Source organism: Pelophylax lessonae (genome assembly GCF_965119305.1).
Source record: "Pelophylax lessonae genome assembly, chromosome: 4".
Classification (NCBI taxonomy): Eukaryota; Metazoa; Chordata; class Amphibia; order Anura; family Ranidae; genus Pelophylax; species Pelophylax lessonae.
Window position 1 is genome coordinate 374,271,410 of NC_138771.1, and position 19,307 is coordinate 374,290,716.

Sequence of the window (19,307 nt, forward strand, 5' to 3'; positions counted from 1 at the left end):
ATAGAAAATATGATCCCAAAAAAGTGTATGTATATCACACGTACACAACCACACTAGGCCCCAATTACTATTGTTTGTACCCCTAAAAGGCTAGGAGTAGGGGGAGTATGGAACAGGCAGCACCCTCAAACCTTCAGAAGTATGAGATGAACCCCAACAACTTGGAAAGGTGGATCTCTCTCACACGTACCAACACAGACTATCCCCCAATTTAACTGATCCCCAAAGGTTTTTGATTAAATAGCGGAATAGAAAATATGATCCCAAAAAAGTGTATGTATATCACACGTACACAACCACACTAGGCCCCAATTACTATTGTTTGTACCCCTAAAAGGCTAGATGAGGAGTAGGGGGAGTATGGAACAGGCAGCACCCTCAAACCTTCAGAAGTATGAGATGAACCCCAACAACTTGGAAAGGTGGATCTCTCTCACACGTACCAACACAGACTATCCCCCAATTTAACTGATCCCCAAAGGTTTTTGATTAAATAGCGGAATAGAAAATATGATCCCAAAAAAGTGTATGTATATCACACGTACACAACCACACTAGGCCCCAATTACTATTGTTTGTACCCCTAAAAGGCTAGGAGTAGGGGGAGTATGGAACAGGCAGCACCCTCAAACCTTCAGAAGTATGAGATGAACCCCAACAACTTGGAAAGGTGGATCTCTCTCACACGTACCAACACAGACTATCCCCCAATTTAACTGATCCCCAAAGGTTTTTGATTAAATAGCGGAATAGAAAATATGATCCCAAAAAAGTGTATGTATATCACACGTACACAACCACACTAGGCCCCAATTACTATTGTTTGTACCCCTAAAAGGCTAGGAGTAGGGGGAGTATGGAACAGGCAGCACCCTCAAACCTTCAGAAGTATGAGATGAACCCCAACAACTTGGAAAGGTGGATCTCTCTCACACGTACCAACACAGACTATCCCCCAATTTAACTGATCCCCAAAGGTTTTTGATTAAATAGCGGAATAGAAAATATGATCCCAAAAAAGTGTATGTATATCACACGTACACAACCACACTAGGCCCCAATTACTATTGTTTGTACCCCTAAAAGGCTAGGAGTAGGGGGAGTATGGAACAGGCAGCACCCTCAAACCTTCAGAAGTATGAGATGAACCCCAACAACTTGGAAAGGTGGATCTCTCTCACACGTACCAACACAGACTATCCCCCAATTTAACTGATCCCCAAAGGTTTTTGATTAAATAGCGGAATAGAAAATATGATCCCAAAAAAGTGTATGTATATCACACGTACACAACCACACTAGGCCCCAATTACTATTGTTTGTACCCCTAAAAGGCTAGGAGTAGGGGGAGTATGGAACAGGCAGCACCCTCAAACCTTCAGAAGTATGAGATGAACCCCAACAACTTGGAAAGGTGGATCTCTCTCACACGTACCAACACAGACTATCCCCCAATTTAACTGATCCCCAAAGGTTTTTGATTAAATAGCGGAATAGAAAATATGATCCCAAAAAAGTGTATGTATATCACACGTACACAACCACACTAGGCCCCAATTACTATTGTTTGTACCCCTAAAAGGCTAGGAGTAGGGGGAGTATGGAACAGGCAGCACCCTCAAACCTTCAGAAGTATGAGATGAACCCCAACAACTTGGAAAGGTGGATCTCTCTCACACGTACCAACACAGACTATCCCCCAATTTAACTGATCCCCAAAGGTTTTTGATTAAATAGCGGAATAGAAAATATGATCCCAAAAAAGTGTATGTATATCACACGTACACAACCACACTAGGCCCCAATTACTATTGTTTGTACCCCTAAAAGGCTAGGAGTAGGGGGAGTATGGAACAGGCAGCACCCTCAAACCTTCAGAAGTATGAGATGAACCCCAACAACTTGGAAAGGTGGATCTCTCTCACACGTACCAACACAGACTATCCCCCAATTTAACTGATCCCCAAAGGTTTTTGATTAAATAGCGGAATAGAAAATATGATCCCAAAAAAGTGTATGTATATCACACGTACACAACCACACTAGGCCCCAATTACTGTTGTTTGTACCCCTAAAAGGCTAGATGAGGAGTAGGGGGAGTATGGAACAGGCAGCACCCTCAAACCTTCAGAAGTATGAGATTGTGTTCACTGTACCCCACAAAGATTGAGTTCACTGCACCCCACAATGATTGTGTTCACTGCACCCCACAAAGATTGTGTTCACTGCACCTCACAAAGATTGTGTTCACTGTACCCCCCAAAGATTGTGTTCACTGCACCCCACAAAGATTCTGTTCACTGTACCCCACAAAGATTGTGTTCACTGCACCCCAAAAAGATTGTGTTCACTGCACCCCAAAAAGGATGTTGTTCACTGCACCCCAAAAAGGATGTTGTTCACTCCACCCCAAAAAGATTGTGTTCACTGCACCCCACAAAGATTGTGTTCACTGCACCCCAAAAAGATTGTGTTCACTGCACCCCAAAAATGATTTTGTTCACTGCACCCCAAAAAGGATTTTGTTCACTGCACCCCAAAAAGGATGTTGTTCACTCCACCCCAAAAAGATTGTGTTCACTGCACCCCAAAAAGATTGTGTTCACTGCACCCCACAAAGGATTTTGTTCACTGCACCCCAAAAAGATTGTGTTCACTGCACCCCAAAAAGGATGTTGTTCACTGCACCCCAAAAAGGATTTTGTTCACTGCACCCCAAAAAGATTGTGTTCACTGCACCCCACAAAGGATTTTGTTCACTGCACCCCACAAAGATTGTGTTCACTGCACACCAAAAAGGATTGTGTTCACTGCACCCCAAAAAGATTTTGTTCACTGCACCCCAAAAAGATTGTGTTCACTGCAGCCCAAAAAGATTGTGTTCACTGCAGCCCAAAAAGATTGTGTTCACTGCAGCCCAAAAAGATTGTGTTCACTGCAGCCCAAAAAGATTGTGTTCACTGCAGCCCAAAAAGATTGTGTTCACTGCAGCTCACACACAGAAAAATGGATGTGGATCACTGACACCTGCCTATCTCCAATCCCACACCACACAGCAATATCGATTGTAGTTTGTAGAACACAGTTTCCCTAAAATTCAGCAGACTCTGTCCCTAACAGGATTGAGAAGAGATCGTAGATCAGGATTGAGTGCAGACCCCACCCCCCACACAGCAATATCGATTGTAGTTTGTAGAAGACACTGACCCTATAATTCAGCAGACTCTATCCCTAAAATGCCTACAACTCGCCCTGCCTAAACACTCCGACCTGTCCCTCAATTCTATCCGGACACAAATGGTTTTTTCCTGCCTATCTTTCCCTAATCAGCAGCCAGCACGTTGATGTGTGCTCTGTCCCTGAATCTAAGCAGCATAATGACGCCGCTGCGGCTGCCTCGAATTTATAAAGACTTGGTCACATGCTTCAGACGGCCAATCACAGCTACTGAGACATTTGCAGGCATGGCTGGGATGGCTTAAGGCACACCAATTAAACGATTGTTGATTGGCTGTTGAAAGCCCGCCATGAAAAGAGCGCCAAAGCATGCAAAACCCGGAAATAAAACGACCGAACACGGATTTTTACCCGAACATACAGTAAAGTGTCCGTGTCCGTGTTCGGGTACAAAAAATCCAATTATTCGGTACGAACACGAATAATACAGTCCGTGTTCGCTCAACACTAATCTTAACCAGGACATTGTTCTTCCATCCCTCAATCCAGTCCAGTACATCAGAAAGAGATTTCCTTCCATTGTCTGGATATACTGTCATTCGAGCTGTGCAAGTCTACTCTATAGCCCCTGACTCTTCCTTTGTCATTCCTAATGGTCTCTGTAAAGGAGAACCAGCATCCCATTCTCCAATTTCTCAGTGGCTCAGACAAGTCATCATCCAAGCTTATAGCTTTAAGGATCTGTTTCCATCATTTTCTGTAAAGGGTTACTCTATTGTGCCTGTTATCCTTTCCACTATTAGACAGCTGTTCCTCAGATTTGCAAGGCTGCCACCTGGTCTTCTGTTCATATGTTCTCTAGGTTTAGCCAGGCCTCCATTCAAGCCTTTTCTGCTGCTGGCTTTGGGTATAGGGTCCTTAAGGTGGCTTTTTAAGCTGCAGACAGTCCACAGTTTGTTTATAGCTGGGCCTGTTTGTTTTATTTGCTGTGTTGCCCATCTCTCAGTTGAACTGCTTTTGGATATCCCAAATGATGCTTTTGAATCCTGTGTCCCTCAATGAACAAAAAAGGAAACAGTCATTATTTTACTTACCATACAATCCTTGGAGTTTACTAAGAGAAACAGGACCCACCCCTCTGTGTTTAAGTTCTCTGCTCTGCTTTTTGACCAAATTAAGTCATGTGGGAGGGGTTATACAAGGTTGGTAACTTTATTTTGCTTGCCACCAGTGTCCAAATTCATTGGTAGCTGCTAGCTGGTAGTATAACCCAAAAATCCCGGAATTCTGTGTCTTTTAGTAAACTTCAAGAAAACGATTTTACAGTGAGTACAAAAATCTTGTTTTCTTGCTTAACCACTTGACCTCCGGAACATTTACCTCCCTGACAATTGCGCGGTCATGCAACACTGTACCCAAATATAGTCATTATTATATAATTTTTTTCCCCACAAATAGAGCTTTCTTTTGCTGGTATTTGATCTTCACTTCATTTTTTATTTTTTGCGCTATAAACAAAAAAAGACTGACAATTTTGTTAAAAAACTATATTTTTTGCTTTCTGTTATAAAAACATAGCCAATAAAAAAAATTAAAAAAAATCTAATTTCTTCATAAGTTCAGTCTAATATGTATTCTGCTACATGTTTTTGGTAAACAAAATTTAATAAGCATATATTGATTGGTTTACGCAAATTTTATATCATTCAAACAATGGGATATATGAAGGAATTTGTTTTTTTTTATACTTTTTAGTAATGGTTGCGATCAGCGACTTATGGCAGGACTGCAATATTGTGGCGGATAATTGGACACTAACTGATACTTTTGACACTTTGCGGGAGCCAGTGACACTAATACAGTGATCAGTGCTAAAAATATGCGCTGTCACTGTATTATTGACACTGGCTTGAAAGGGCTTAACCATCTAGGGTGATCAAAGGGTTAACTGTGCGCCTAGCCAGTGTTTTGGTTTACTATGTGTGCTGATTTTATTAGGGAAAGAGATGGATTTGTGTCCCTGCTTTGCAGGAATACAGAATCCACCCCCCCCCCACCCCCGTCAGAACGTAACTTTGTTCTGAGTCTCTGCCTGATGATCGCTGGGTACCAGCGAATATTGAGTCCCTGGCATTCGCAGATAGGCTTCTGCTGTGAATAAGGCAGGCAGAAGTGTGGGAACACATATATATACAGTGCCTTGCAAAAGTATTCAGCCCCCTTGAACTTTGTGACCTTTTGCCACATTTCAGGCTTCAAGCATAAAGATATAAAACTGTCATTTTTTGTGATGAATCAACAACAAGTGGGACACAATCATGAAGTGGAACTAAATTTATTGGATATTTCAAACTTAGTTAACAAATAAAAACTGAAAAATTGGGCGTGCATAATTATTCAGCCCCTTTACTTTCAGTGCAGCAAACTCTCTCCAGAAGTTCAGTGAGGATCTCTGAATGATCCAATGTTGACCCAAATGACTAATGATGATAAATAGAATCCACCTGTGTGTAAGAAATTCTCCGTATAAATGCACCTGCACTGTGATAGTCTCAGAGGTCCATTTAAAGCACAGAGAGCATCATGAAGAACAAGGAACACACCAAGCAGGTCCGAGATACTGTTGTGGAGAAGTTTAAAGCCGGATTTGGATACAAAAAGATTTCCCAAGCTTTAAACATCCCAAGGAGCACTGTGCAAGCGATAATATTGAAATGGAAGGAGTATCAGACCACTGCAAATCTAGGAAGACCTGGCCGTCCCTCTAAACTTTCAGCTCATACAAGGAGAAGACTGATCAGAGATGCAGCCAAGAGGCCCATGATCACTCTGGATGAACTGCAGAGATCTACAGCTGAGGTGGGAGACTCTGTCCATAGGACAACAATCAGTCGTATACTGCACAAATCTGGCCTTTATGGAAGAGTGGCAAGAAGAAAGCCATTTCTTAAAGATATCCATAAAAGTGTTGTTTAAAGTTTGCCACAAGCCACCTGGGAGACACACCAAAGGTGCTCTGGTCAGATGAAAGCAAAATCGAACTTTTTGGCAACAATGCAAAACGTTATGTTTGGCGTAAAAGCAACACAGCTCATCACCCTGAACTCACCATCCCCACTGTCAAACCTGTTGGTGGCAGCATCATGGTTTGGGCCTGCTTTTCTTCAGCAGGGACAGGGAAGATGGTTAACCACCTTGGCGGTAATCCCAAGCGTGACTCGGGGTGGATTTTTCATTGCAGGATCGGTAACCCCGAGTCACGCTCGGGGTGGATGTGCAGAGAGCGCAGCGGTGTTCTCTTATCTTCTCCTGGCGATCCAGCGATGATCTCTCATTGCTGAGATCGCCAGCCGAGAGTCCCGCCGCTCCTCCGTCCTCCGTCGGTGTGATCACTTCATAGTTCCGTTATATATATATACCGGTACATATATATATATATATATATATATATATATATATATATATATATATATATATATATATATATATGCACACACACATATATATATATAAAATTATATTATTGATTCAATTATAATTCATGCGTTATATATATATATATATACACACACACACATATATCTATATATAATATATAATGCATGAATTATAATCTAATCAATAATATAATTTTATTATATATATTATATATTAAATAATAAAATAATATTATTGATTCGATTATAATTCACGCGTTTGTGTTTCAAATTTATCACATCTGGGATGTCTACTAGACTCTTGTTTTGGTCAGGTTTAAGTCAGTAATTACTAAGAATTGTAGGCCTATAATACATAACGCCAAATTTCCATGAAAACAATTGTACCGCTTTTGGTATGTAATTCCTGACATAATCATACCGCCAGGGAGGTTAAAATTGATGGGAAGATGGATGGAGCCAAATACAGAACCATTCTGGAAGAAAACCTGATGGAGTCTGCAAAAGACCTGAGACTGGGACGGAGATTTGTGTTCCAACAAGACAATGATCCAAAACATAAAGCAAAATCTACAATGGAATGGTTCACAAATAAACATATCCAGATGTTAGAATGGCCAAGTCAAAGTCCAGACCTGAATCCAATCGAGAATCTGTGGAAAGAACTGAAAACTGCTGTTCACAAACGCTCTCCATCCAACCTCACTGAGCTCGAGCTGTTTTGCAAGGAGGAATGTGCAAAAATGTCAATCTCTCGATGTGCAAAACTGATAGAGACATACCCCAAGCGACTTACAGCTGTAATCGCAGCAAAAGGTGGCGCTACAAAGTATTACATTAAGGGGGCTGATTAATTTTGCACGCCCCATTTTTCAGTTTATTATTTGTTAAAAAAGTTTGAAATATCCAATAAATTTCGTTCCACTTCATGATTGTTTCCCACTTGTTGATTCTTCACAAAAAATTACAGTTTTATATTTTTATGTTTAAAGCCTGAAATGTGGCAAAAGGTCGAAAAGTGCAAGGGGGCCGAATACTTTTACAAGGCACTGTATGTAAGTCAGTGTACAACTACCACCCTGTAGCAGTACAACTGCTATAGAGCGTGCAGCAAGTGGTAATGAGATCTCTTCATTATCTCACCCTGAAATATAAATGTAGCGAGTACCTTCAAAGGAGCCACTTGATGTGTCGGGTCCTCTGTTCTTGTGACTATGACTCTACTGACAGCTCTGTGCTCTCTGATACACCTGGTTGTGCTGAGAATATACATTAAATGCAGACACATGTGTGTATAAATATCCCTAAACAAATATACAGTACAGCAGAAAATGACAAAGACCTGTGTAAGTTTTAGTCAAGTATATGGTAATTGGTGTGAGTAGGAAGAGGCTATACTGGGATATATCAGGAAGGAAAGCAAACAGTAATATTGTAGAATTTAACTAAGATGATTAGCAAGCTGCAAACAATGGACACTTAACAATCCACCTATTTCCTTAACCTACACAGGAAGGCCTAGGATAGGGACAGTGAAGGACCTATAGATGGTTACCACAGCAACAGTCAGCTGTCAGTAGTCCACATGGACTAAACCTTCTGCTGGCCAGCTCATTATGGCATAAAATCTTGTGTTGGACAGCTCTGGGTAGTGTGCTTTTATAAGTTGGTGCATGCAGAAATAAAGGGTTCCTAGCCTGCAGGTCTGTCCCTCTGTCAGGCTGCAGTGTATGGTTGGTAAGCAGTAGAGATTTGTGAAATATTTGGGCTGAGCATCAGTTTGCTGATCACCCGAATTGTCGGGGCAATCAACAGGATGTTTGTCCGCTGAGCGCACAGTGAACAGCTGCCGGTTGTTAAGGAACGGGACAGGAAGCTTCCCCGTTGACAGCTTAATGAAAAAAAAACATTGCTGGTGAAAGAAAAAATTAAAAAAAAAATGACGTGGGGGTTTAAGGGGAACTTCATGCCAAAATGAAAAAAAAAAATGGCGTGTGGTTCCCCCCCCCCCCCCAAAATCCATACTAGACCCTTATCCGAGCATGCATCCTGGCAGGCCATTAACATGAGGACAAGGTGGACAAAGCAACCCCCCCTGTTGAGGGCATGTGGTCTATTATGATTTGGAAGGGGGGTGCTCGCTCATCCCCCCTTCTTTCCTGGCCTGCCAGGCTGCATGCTAGGAGAAGGTTCTGGTATGGATTTTGGGGGGGGGACCCCACACCTATTTTTTTGTATTATTATTTTGGCTTGAGGTTTCCCTAAAATCCATACTAGAACCAAAGGGCCTGTTATGGACTGGGGGGGTGGGGGGTCCACATTGTTTTTATTTTTTACATTTTTGCATTGCTGGCAATGGCTTGCCCCTGGGAAAATCTTTTCAAATGTAATTTTTTTCCTTTATATATGTCAGTATTGCTGCAGCAGGTTCTATACACAGTACAGATGTGCCACTTTACAGGCAGACTAAGGGGACCCTCCAGGCACTATATTTATAGGAATTTTTAATTCTTAATGTTTCACTTTAAGCAACATTTAAGTCACTGCTCCTTTAAAAGCAACCATTTTTTAAAAAATGTGTTGCATTGATACATGTCCACCAGGGCAGTACCTGGGCCCCATACCCTTTCTTTTTATGGCCAATAACTTGCATATAAGCCTTCAAAATGGGAACTTTTTCAAGTCCAGGTCCCATAGACTTTAAAAGGATTTGCGGTTCGGGTCCAAACTGTTTCCATGTTTGGGAGTTCTGGTGCGAACAGAATCGGGGTGTGTTCATCCCATCACTAGTAAGCATACCAGTCCTGTATAAGCAGAAGCTTTCCATACCAGTGCCAGACACAAAGGCTTCTCTCTTTCTCTCTGGTGGTATCCCCAGCATGTGGAACTTCACTGCACAATAGGCTCCCCAGATTCCAGGTCACAATTCAAGACTCAAGGATGGCATCCACTCTGCTTCCCCTGTTTTCAGATAAAGATATCCCACTCTCCATTTTCACTGCACTCAGGTGGGTTATGGTCTGTATCAGCACTGGTTTCCCCACAGGAAGTTAAGCCTCGTACACATGCCGTCGAAAATCGGCAGGGAATTTTCGCCCGACGACCGATCTGCCGATAATTGTTGTGTGTGTTCTAGGCTTTAGACTTCTTCATGCTTCCACCCAAGAACATTACCACTATGCCTCCCCTTTAACCACTTCATTACTGGGTGCTTTGACCCCCTTCCAGTCCAGGCCAATTTTCAGATTTCAGTGCTGTCACATTTTGAATGACAATTACTCAGTCATGCAACACTATTCTCAAATGAAATTTTGATAATTTTTCTTACCAGATAGAGCTTTCTTTTGGTGGAATTTAATAACCACTGGGCCTTTTTTTTTTTCTAAATAAATGAAAAATACTGACAATAATGGGGGGAAAAAAACACATTTTTCTTAGTTTCTGCAAAATTTTGCAAATACATATTTTGTGTTCATACATTTAGGCCAAAATGTATTCTGCTACATTTCTTTGACAAAAATAACCCAAATAGATGTTATTTTCACAGCTGTTAGCAGCTGTGTTAAGCTCTATGATGTTAAGAGTTTACCACAGGGCATGCTGCAGGTCAGCAAAAGGCCGCAGAACAGTGGATAGAAAATGCAGATTATGGAAAAAAAAAGAAAATGCAGAAAACTGCATTTTTGGTACACTGATGTGCACTGTCATCAATTTAAGCTTTGGTCTCCTGCATTGGAGACGAAAAGGAAGAAGTCTAACAACTGGGAATGTTTGTGCAGGAGCGCCATACCTTTCATTTTATTTGCACTGCCAGTTCAGACATAGATGTAGTTAGGTTAGGAAACCGCCATTGTAATTGCCACTGTAAACTGACCATCAATGTAAGTGGTACTTCTTCAATGACCACAAATATAAGGACCACATCTCCACTGACCACCAATGTAACAAGTATTGTTTTCTCACAATGATCAGCAATATAACATGCTATTATTTCTCTAAGTACATTTATAAGGAGGTAGGCTCCCTCTGTTAAAGCATGACACCTATCTTTAGTGATAAGGGGAGGCATACCTCCTCAAATTAAAGAGACTAAAAATCCAGCACCAGGACAAATGACTAAGGCCTATGTAGGAGGCTGAATCTTTAGGAATTGGTTCCTTTTTATGGCTTGATGGGTTAAATAAATATATCAATTTTTAATGTCAAGATCTCCTGGTGCAGGATTTTTCCTCTCTATATTGGATTATGAACATTCAGTACTACGTGTTTCTGGGCAGAGATGTCTTTATCTCATCCTGTCTATCCTTATGGGATTTTGGGGTTGTAGCACTTCCTTCGTTGCTCTATAACCCCCTTACATTGGTGTCAGTGTTAAAACCTCCCTCAGATTGGTGTTAGTAGGTAAGCTATTTGTCCTGTGTTTTAGTTTAATTTTGCATTTGAACCATATTTTCCATAATTGAATGAAAGATAAAGGTGATTGGATGGGCAGGAAATCTAACCTAATTGATCATATAACTGAAACTATTGTTAAATGTAGCATACATCGGTTGGATTAAATAGTTTGCCACATGAAAAATTGATGTACTGCGTGTAAAGTCAGCATATTGTATGGAGGACATTGGCAGAAAAACTGGTTGAAAGAGAGAGAATATTTACAGGTTTTATTGTTTAGAATGATGAGACATCTAGTGGTGAAATGTGTGTTTCATCCATTTTATATATAGCAACTGGCAACTGCATTGTAAATTCTTTGTGACAGTGCAGGATAAAAAAGCCATTTGTGTGTATGGGTCTTAAATTAGACACGTGAAAGTAACTTAACTGTGATGTAAAGTTTCTTTTAAACAGCATGTAAAGTTCTAGAATATAATGGGTAATTTGCTAGGTCTGTGATGAGAATCATTAGCTTTAATGTCTAGTACAGACTGCGTATTAATTAGCAAATCATAGTGCTTGCGACTTCAACATTTCATTCAGATTTTAATGTCAGAGTGAGCAACATAATGACACACAAAGTAACATAAGTATATGCACAATGAGAATGTTTGAGAAGAACTAGTGCCTATTTTATTTCTGGGCTTTGGTGGAATAAAATAAAGACATGCTAGAATAGGGAATATTTGAAGACATTGCAAATAATAAAGATACATGGATAATGTGCTTTATTTCGACATCCAGGGAAAAACACATTAACTAGATATAATTGTATTGAATTTCCCTTTTCATTTAGGTAGTACAAAGATCCTTTATAACTGTTTTATACCAATTCCCACAGACCTGACAGTATGTGAATATATGTATGTTTATATACAGTATAAATATATATATATACTATGTAATATATATATATATATATATATATATATATATATATATATATATATATATATATACATATATAAAATACATAGTATATATACTGTATATATATATATATATATATATATATATATATATATATATATATATATATATATATATATATATATATATATATATATATAGACTGTATATATGCTGTATATATACACTATAATGTGAAAAGTATTGGTTCGCCTGCCTTTACACGCATATTACCTTTAATGGCATCCCAGTCTTAGTCTGTAGGGTTCAATATTGAGTTGATCCACCCTTTGCAGCTATACCAGCTTCAACTCTTCTGGGAAGGCTGTCCTCAAGGTTTAGAAGTGTGTCTATAGGAATGTTTGACCAATCTTCTAGAAGAGCATTTGTAAGGTCAGGCACTGATGTTGGATGAGAAGGCCTGGCTAGCAGTCTCCGCTCTAATTCATCCCAAAGGTGTTCTATCGGGTTTAGGCCAGGATTCTCTGCAGGCCATTCAAGTTACTCCACCCCAAACTCGCTCATCCATGTCTTTATGGACCTTGCTTTGTGCACTGGTGTGCAGTCATGTTGGAACAGGAAGGGGCCATCCCCAAACTGTTCCCACAAAGTTGGGAGCATGAAATTGTCAAAAATGTCTTGATTTGGTGACGCCCTAAGAGTTCATTTCACGTGAACTAAGGGGCCAAGCCCAACCCCAGAAAAACAACCCCGCATCATAATTCCCCCCCCCCCCCCCACCACCACCAAATGATTTGGACCAGTGCACAAAGCAAGGTCCACCCTTTGCCTTCAAAACAGCATCAATTCTTCAATTTTTCTAAGTATACTTGCAAACAGTTTTTGAAAGAACTTGCTAGGTAGGTTGTTCCAAATATCTTGGAAAGTGAACCACAGATATTCTGTGGATACAGGTGGCCTCAGATAATTCTGTCTCTTGATGTAATTCCAGGCAGACTCAATGATGTAGAGATCAGGGCTCAGTTTGGTGCCAAACCATCACTTCCAGGACTTGTTCTTTTTTATGCTGAAGATAGTTCTTAGTGGCATTGCCTACATGTCAGTCCAGAGCACATGCTGCAATTTTCTGCACCCCAGTTCCTATGTTCTCATGCATAGTTGAGTCACTTAGCCTTGTTTCCATGTCCTATGCATACTGCAGTTTCAAAGTATACAGCACATGCATAAATATCCCATACTCTTACAGAAAATCAATTACAAGTTTCTCGAAACTTGTAAAGTTCCACTTTGTGAGACAGTTTTCCAATATTCTGGAAATAGGCAGAAGATTTTGCTTCTGGATGCCCAAAGTAGAGAATAATAGCTGTAAGGGTTCAGGTAGGACTATTTTGGGTGGCTATTCCATATCACAGTGGGACATTTCAATAAAGTTTGTTCTAAATAAAAAAAGGTTTGGGATCAGCATATCAGCACAGCCTTCTTCACCACAGCGCACACCAGCTGCTGCATTGCAATGTAATTGTACCCCAATCTATTACTGTTGGGAAGCTTGAGCATAGTAACATGATGGGACTGAACAAACCACTGAGTCAGATAGCAGATAGCACAATATAGAAAACAGGAGGGAGAAAGGATGGGAACTTGTCTTGATGGTGCCGTAGCCCTATAAGAGGAGTATCTGCTTCTTGAATGCAGTTACAAATTACCACGCCTAACCCCACCCTGTTAGCCAGTAAGCCAATCAGGTATTTGACTACTATATGGAAGGATAGCAGTAAATTAACTTCTGCTATGCTGTGAGCTGTGAAAAGCGCCTTTTCACTATACTTTAGAGACTAATTCAACCTTTGTTTTCTAAATTTCAACTTCCCTTTCTACCAATATACCATTAATGTACCTCTGTTGCACATAAGAAAAAGCTTTTCTTATGTTACAGGTACTACCTTAGCTTCTAGTGTCTCCTATAGAAAACTCCTCCATTATTTCCTGGTATTTGCCCTTAGGGCATAGAAAACTACTGGAAGTAAGTACTTCAGCAGCTTACCTCATAAACACACACCCTGCACTTGCCTTTGCCCTCCAAGAGATTGATACTGCCCTCCTCTGAAGTTACATGCCGTCATTATCAGTAAGCATAATTCTCCCTGAATACACAGCCATCGACTTCCTCTGCTAATTGAACATTTTGTACCTTTACATACATAGTTAGTCAGGTTGAAAAAAGACACAAGTCCACCAAGCTCAACCATTAAAAAACAAGAAAGGAAACAACCATACAATCCCATATACACAATCCTATACCCACAGTTGATCCAGAGGAAGGGGAAAAATGTGCCTTCTTCTTGCATAGATCATACATTTGTGTGCAGGAGCTGATCACATAACAGCCTATGTGGAGCAGAGCTGTAGTATTGAAAACAGAAGTGTGTTCCTAGAAGTCAGTAAAGTTTGGCTAAATAGGTGTGTTTTCTTAATATACAGTATAGTTTTGGTAAATCTAAAAGAGATGTTAGAGAGATGCAATAAGATTGCATAGTGTACGGGCAAAATAGGAAGAGATAGCCCGGTCACTGCACACCTCAACCGGCCTGAGTGGCTAGAAGATAAAAGCAGCCTCAGCTCGATTCATCTAGACCAAGACTCTAATATGTATCGCCCCCCTCTTATTTTTGCAGTATACTTTGGGTCTGGTTGGCATCTAACTTGAACTTGACACTCTGAGCAGGGCCCCTAAGCTCTTATCATGGGTCATAGTAAACGGCCACACTTATACACCTAAAATGAACTAGTCACGCTTTCAGTGCCATCCATTTTTAATGGCAGCCCAAACACAGAAACAAATGCACATTTTTCAGTATGAAAAAATGTGCAACAAACTCAGAAAATTGCACAGTAAAAAATGTGCAACTGCAACACAACAAAATGCCCAATGAGCTACTTTGTCACATTTGTTGCATGTAGCGCAGCCCATTGAAATCAATGGTCTGCCATATGCCCGTTGCTGGCAAAACATACTTAAAAACTTGCACTCTCACTAGATGTGAATGAGGCCTTTAAAGTGAAATTAGTGTGTTTACACAAGAACAATGACTGCTGAGTGTCTCCATCCTTTACAATCTGTGTACTATGCAATTGATTGTACAATCTCTGTACAATTTCATTTAAATTTACTAAAACTATGGAATCGGAGGACCCACCTGAACAATCTATTTAAGTTGAATAAGAGAGGCCCTTTCACTACATAGCTGACGGTAGATCTAAAGGAAATTATACAATCATATTGTACTGTACAGTGTATGGCTAACAAAGTAAGAAGTGGTAAAGTGAGTAGAAATAACAAATAAGTGGTATAGGGATGAGGAAGGTAAGGACCAGAGTTGTAAAACATACCCTATTCTGTAATGCAGTAAGGCAGTGCATGATAGAATATGATGTTTCCTGGATGGTCACATGATGATACAGGAAGTGATAGGCTCAGAAAGCATTTTTTTTTAAATTTTGAACAGAAAGGTGAAGATTCAAAGCTGCCATGGACTAGGTAAGTGAGAGATAAGAACATTGTGATGGCTTGGGCTGAAAAGACATTAGAAAGGGCTTCTTTTTATTGTTAAAAGGGGAGTTCTTCCTGAAAAGGCGAACTTAGCCTTTAAGGGACAATATATTCTCTGGTGGTGATCCCGAAAAAAACACATACACATAGATGTTTGTTAAATACCTTTTAATAAATATAATGTTTCTATAGCCTTTAGCCTTCAGAGCAATGTTTGTATAACCTTTTGCCTTCAGAGTGAGAAAGGGAATTGTGCTAGTTTTCTTCCAGGTTGAGAGGTCATAAGGAGTATCATTACAGTTTCATACTGACCTTTCCGACTTTAATTCTATCCATATCAGTTAGTGAGAGTGCTTTGAAAATGTGTCAATACTGCTGTTCGTTTAACTAATATTGTTTAATTGATTAAATTTTAGTTACGATAATGAAGGCCGCTTGACCAACGTAACCCGTCCAACTGGCGTTGTTACCAGTCTCCACAGAGAAATGGAAAAATCTATTACAATTGACATAGAAAATTCCAACCGGGATGATGATGTCACTGTTATAACCAACCTGTCTTCAGTTGAGGCATCATTTACTGTTGTACAAGGTAAATAATCTTTTATAAATACTCATCACACTTCATTTTATCTCTATCTTAGTTTGTCTCTTGCAGCTACAGAATCTGTTATTGGTGTATCTGTTCCCATGCATGTAAGATGCTTTTTTCCTGAAAACAATACTCCAATTATCTGAAATAAATATTGTTCACTAAACAAAGGGAATTTTCACTTTAAAAAATGATGAATGTTTATTGAGATTAACAAATACGGCAAAGAAGGGTTTATTTTAATGGATCGGATATGTGCTAGCAAACATTTTGCCGTTTTAATTTCCCTCAAACATGATTGAATTCTCAAAGTGAACACATGTTCCTATTTTCTTTCATGAACATTGCTAAGTTCACAACAGTCTCTCCTGTTTTAGTAAATCAACTCCCCTAAAATAATTTAATTGCATTCAGACTTAAGAACCAGTATTTATGAAACATGTAATAAAAAGTGGTTGAAACACACAGGGGAATTGTCAAACACTCGCCCGACGCTTAAAATCTTGAGAGTAAAAACCACATAACCATAAAACAACTCGGTATAAATAACATAAAATAATTTTGCTGATCGCAGCTACTGTAAAAGAAGACAATCTAAAATGTAATGTAATAAATACTAAAACCAACAATGTCCAGCATGAATCACATTCAGCAGCGCTTTAATATGTATATAACATATCCTGATCATATAGTCCTCATGTAAGAGAGTTAAACCGCCAAAACAGTCTCTATAAAACAATAACTTTATTTAGTACCCACACTTTCACATAGAAACCCACACTTCCAATATGCTTACATCAAAGATAGAAATATTCAAGCCTGTAATTAGTAATCACGATGTGATGGCCTGCTCACCGTTCCTGCACAGGATCTGACCATGTGGCTTATGGATAAGCTCCGGAGTTCGACCAAGACCTTAGTGACTACCAGGGAAACAGCGTGCCTGTGTCCTGACGCGTTTCGTCGTGTGCGACTTCAACAGAGGACCTCCGTTGAAGTCGCACATGACGAAACACGTCAGGACACAGGCACGCTGTTTCCCTGGTAGTCACTAGGTCTTGGTCGAACTCCGGAGCTTATCCATAAGCCACATGGTCAGATCCTGTGCAGGAACGGTGAGCAGGCCATCACATCGTGATTACTAATTACAGGCTTGAATATTTCTATCTTTGATGTAAGCATATTGGAAGTGGGGGTTTCTATGTGAAAGTGTGGGTACTAAATAAAGTTTTTTTCGAAACGGTATCACACTATTGTGCCTCCTATCTTTCCATTTTTTATGGTTATGAGCTGATCCCTGACAAAGACCGGTAAACGGAGTCCTTCTGGTGAGAGCAGATGTGGTCCGAAGTATCAAGGGTCCAAGCAACCAATGCTTACATGCGCTTTTTCATGTTATTTCTGGTGAGTGCCCACTCTTAAGGGGTCACTGATGGTGTGGTGAAGGCTTATACCGGATTGAGTATTTTAGAACACCGGGAACACCGAATATTTGAGGAATAACTGGCTTGTTTTATAGAGACTGTTTTGGCGGTTTAACTCTCTTACATGAGGACTATATGATCAGGATATGTTATATACATATTAAAGCGCTGCTGAATGTGATTCATGCTGGACATTGTTGGTTTTAGTATTTATTACATTACATTTTAATTTGTGAAACATGATTTAGCCTTGTTGTCTAAAAATGTGATTTCTAATGAAAGTTTTTGTGTTAAAAATAAAATTACTTAAAAATAAGACTGTATTTACGGTCTTCATTTGGACACTAGTTTTACTTAATAAAAGGTATCACTTACTATGCAAAACAGATTTCATGGGTATTACCAGCTATCAATGTGGCCAGATTAAAAGACATGTATCACAAAAACTGTATTCTGATGATTATAAGAGTTTAGTACTTAGTACATTACATTTTAGTATTCAGCAAAAGAATTCCCTTGTGATTGTAATTTCTTTCCTCATCTATAAGAAGCCCAAGATTTTCAGCAAAAGTGACAGTGACATAGGTTGACACAAACTGTAACACTGTCAGAGTTGCTTGAACAATTGCAGCATTTTTTAAAGAAAGACTTAAACCACTGGAATAAAAGGTAACTGTTGAAAGCTTCTCATTATCGTTAGTCCTAGCTCACGTCACTATCAGTTTTTCTGGTCAGCTTGTTCCGCATGTCACTGAAGAGCAAAATATAAATAAGGGCATGTGAAATAAAAAAAAAATAAAAAAAATAATATATATATATATATATATATATATATATATATAAAATCAGTATATTACATTGATTGTTTTAATGTAATATATCAGAATAAAATATTTTTGTAAATAGCTATGATAACCTTCGATTTTTAGATTTTTTATTTTTTTTTGCACTGTCCCTATACGACATCATTAATTAGTATACCTTTATACTGTATATTATAAGCACGTTTATATTCCTATGTGTTTCTGCCTGATGAAGACATGTTGAAAACTGATAAAACAAAGGTAACTCACCGAGTTCTAGTCTGTGTCCACAGATTAAGGCCTGATCCTGCAAGTATAGGAGTGAATTTAGGTACTGTTTCTATAGTTTCTATCCTATTTTAAGGCATATTAGAAACTGTAGGTAATGCATGCCACATTATTGTCTAAGGGCCTGTTTATATATGTTTGCTAATGAGCTCTGTGACTCACGTTATGTTATAAAAAAAAAAAAAACTGCAAACTGCAGTTTGACTGCAGTAGCAATACACAGGAATATGAATAGATTCATATAAGCATTCTTTCAAGTGCTTTTGAATGGAGTAGCTATACAAAATTTTCTAGGTTATGAATGTTTGACAGAGGTATCCTTGGAAACAATGAAAGTGCAAAGCAGCTCAGCAAGCAAGAACAGATGTTGTAAAGGCATGTAAACTATATGTGTATCTAAATGGATAGGTGTAAATGAGCCCTTGTCTGATGCCATGTGTTTTCTGGCACCCACCATACTAGTAATATATTAAGCCAAGTTTTATAGGTGTGCCCGTGTGTGCCAGTGGCATGTTGCAATATGCTTTCCAAAAATATATGCAGGCTGCAATCAGCTCTGAGGCCGTCGCCTATCACTTGTTGTATGTTCCCTAATGCAGAGGGGAAACATTAGCTAACAGTCCATGTGCTTTACTATTATGTAGTGGCAAAATTATTACATTTTCTGTTATAAATAATCACATACTGCAATGTAAAAAGTATAAAAGTTTATAATGTATGCTTCAACTA

General features: G+C 39.3%; 1 protein-coding gene across 1 annotated transcript in view; it reads left to right on the forward strand.

The window, feature by feature from the left end:
- The window catches only part of LOC309552099 (teneurin-2-like), a 1,659,581-nt gene that overhangs the window by 1,572,342 nt on the left and 67,932 nt on the right, over positions 1–19,307 (forward strand). The window contains exon 25 of the mRNA XM_082252878.1: positions 15,888–16,063. Coding sequence (XP_082109004.1) covers positions 15,888–16,063 — 176 coding nt within the window. The remainder of the gene's footprint in view (positions 1–15,887; positions 16,064–19,307) is intronic.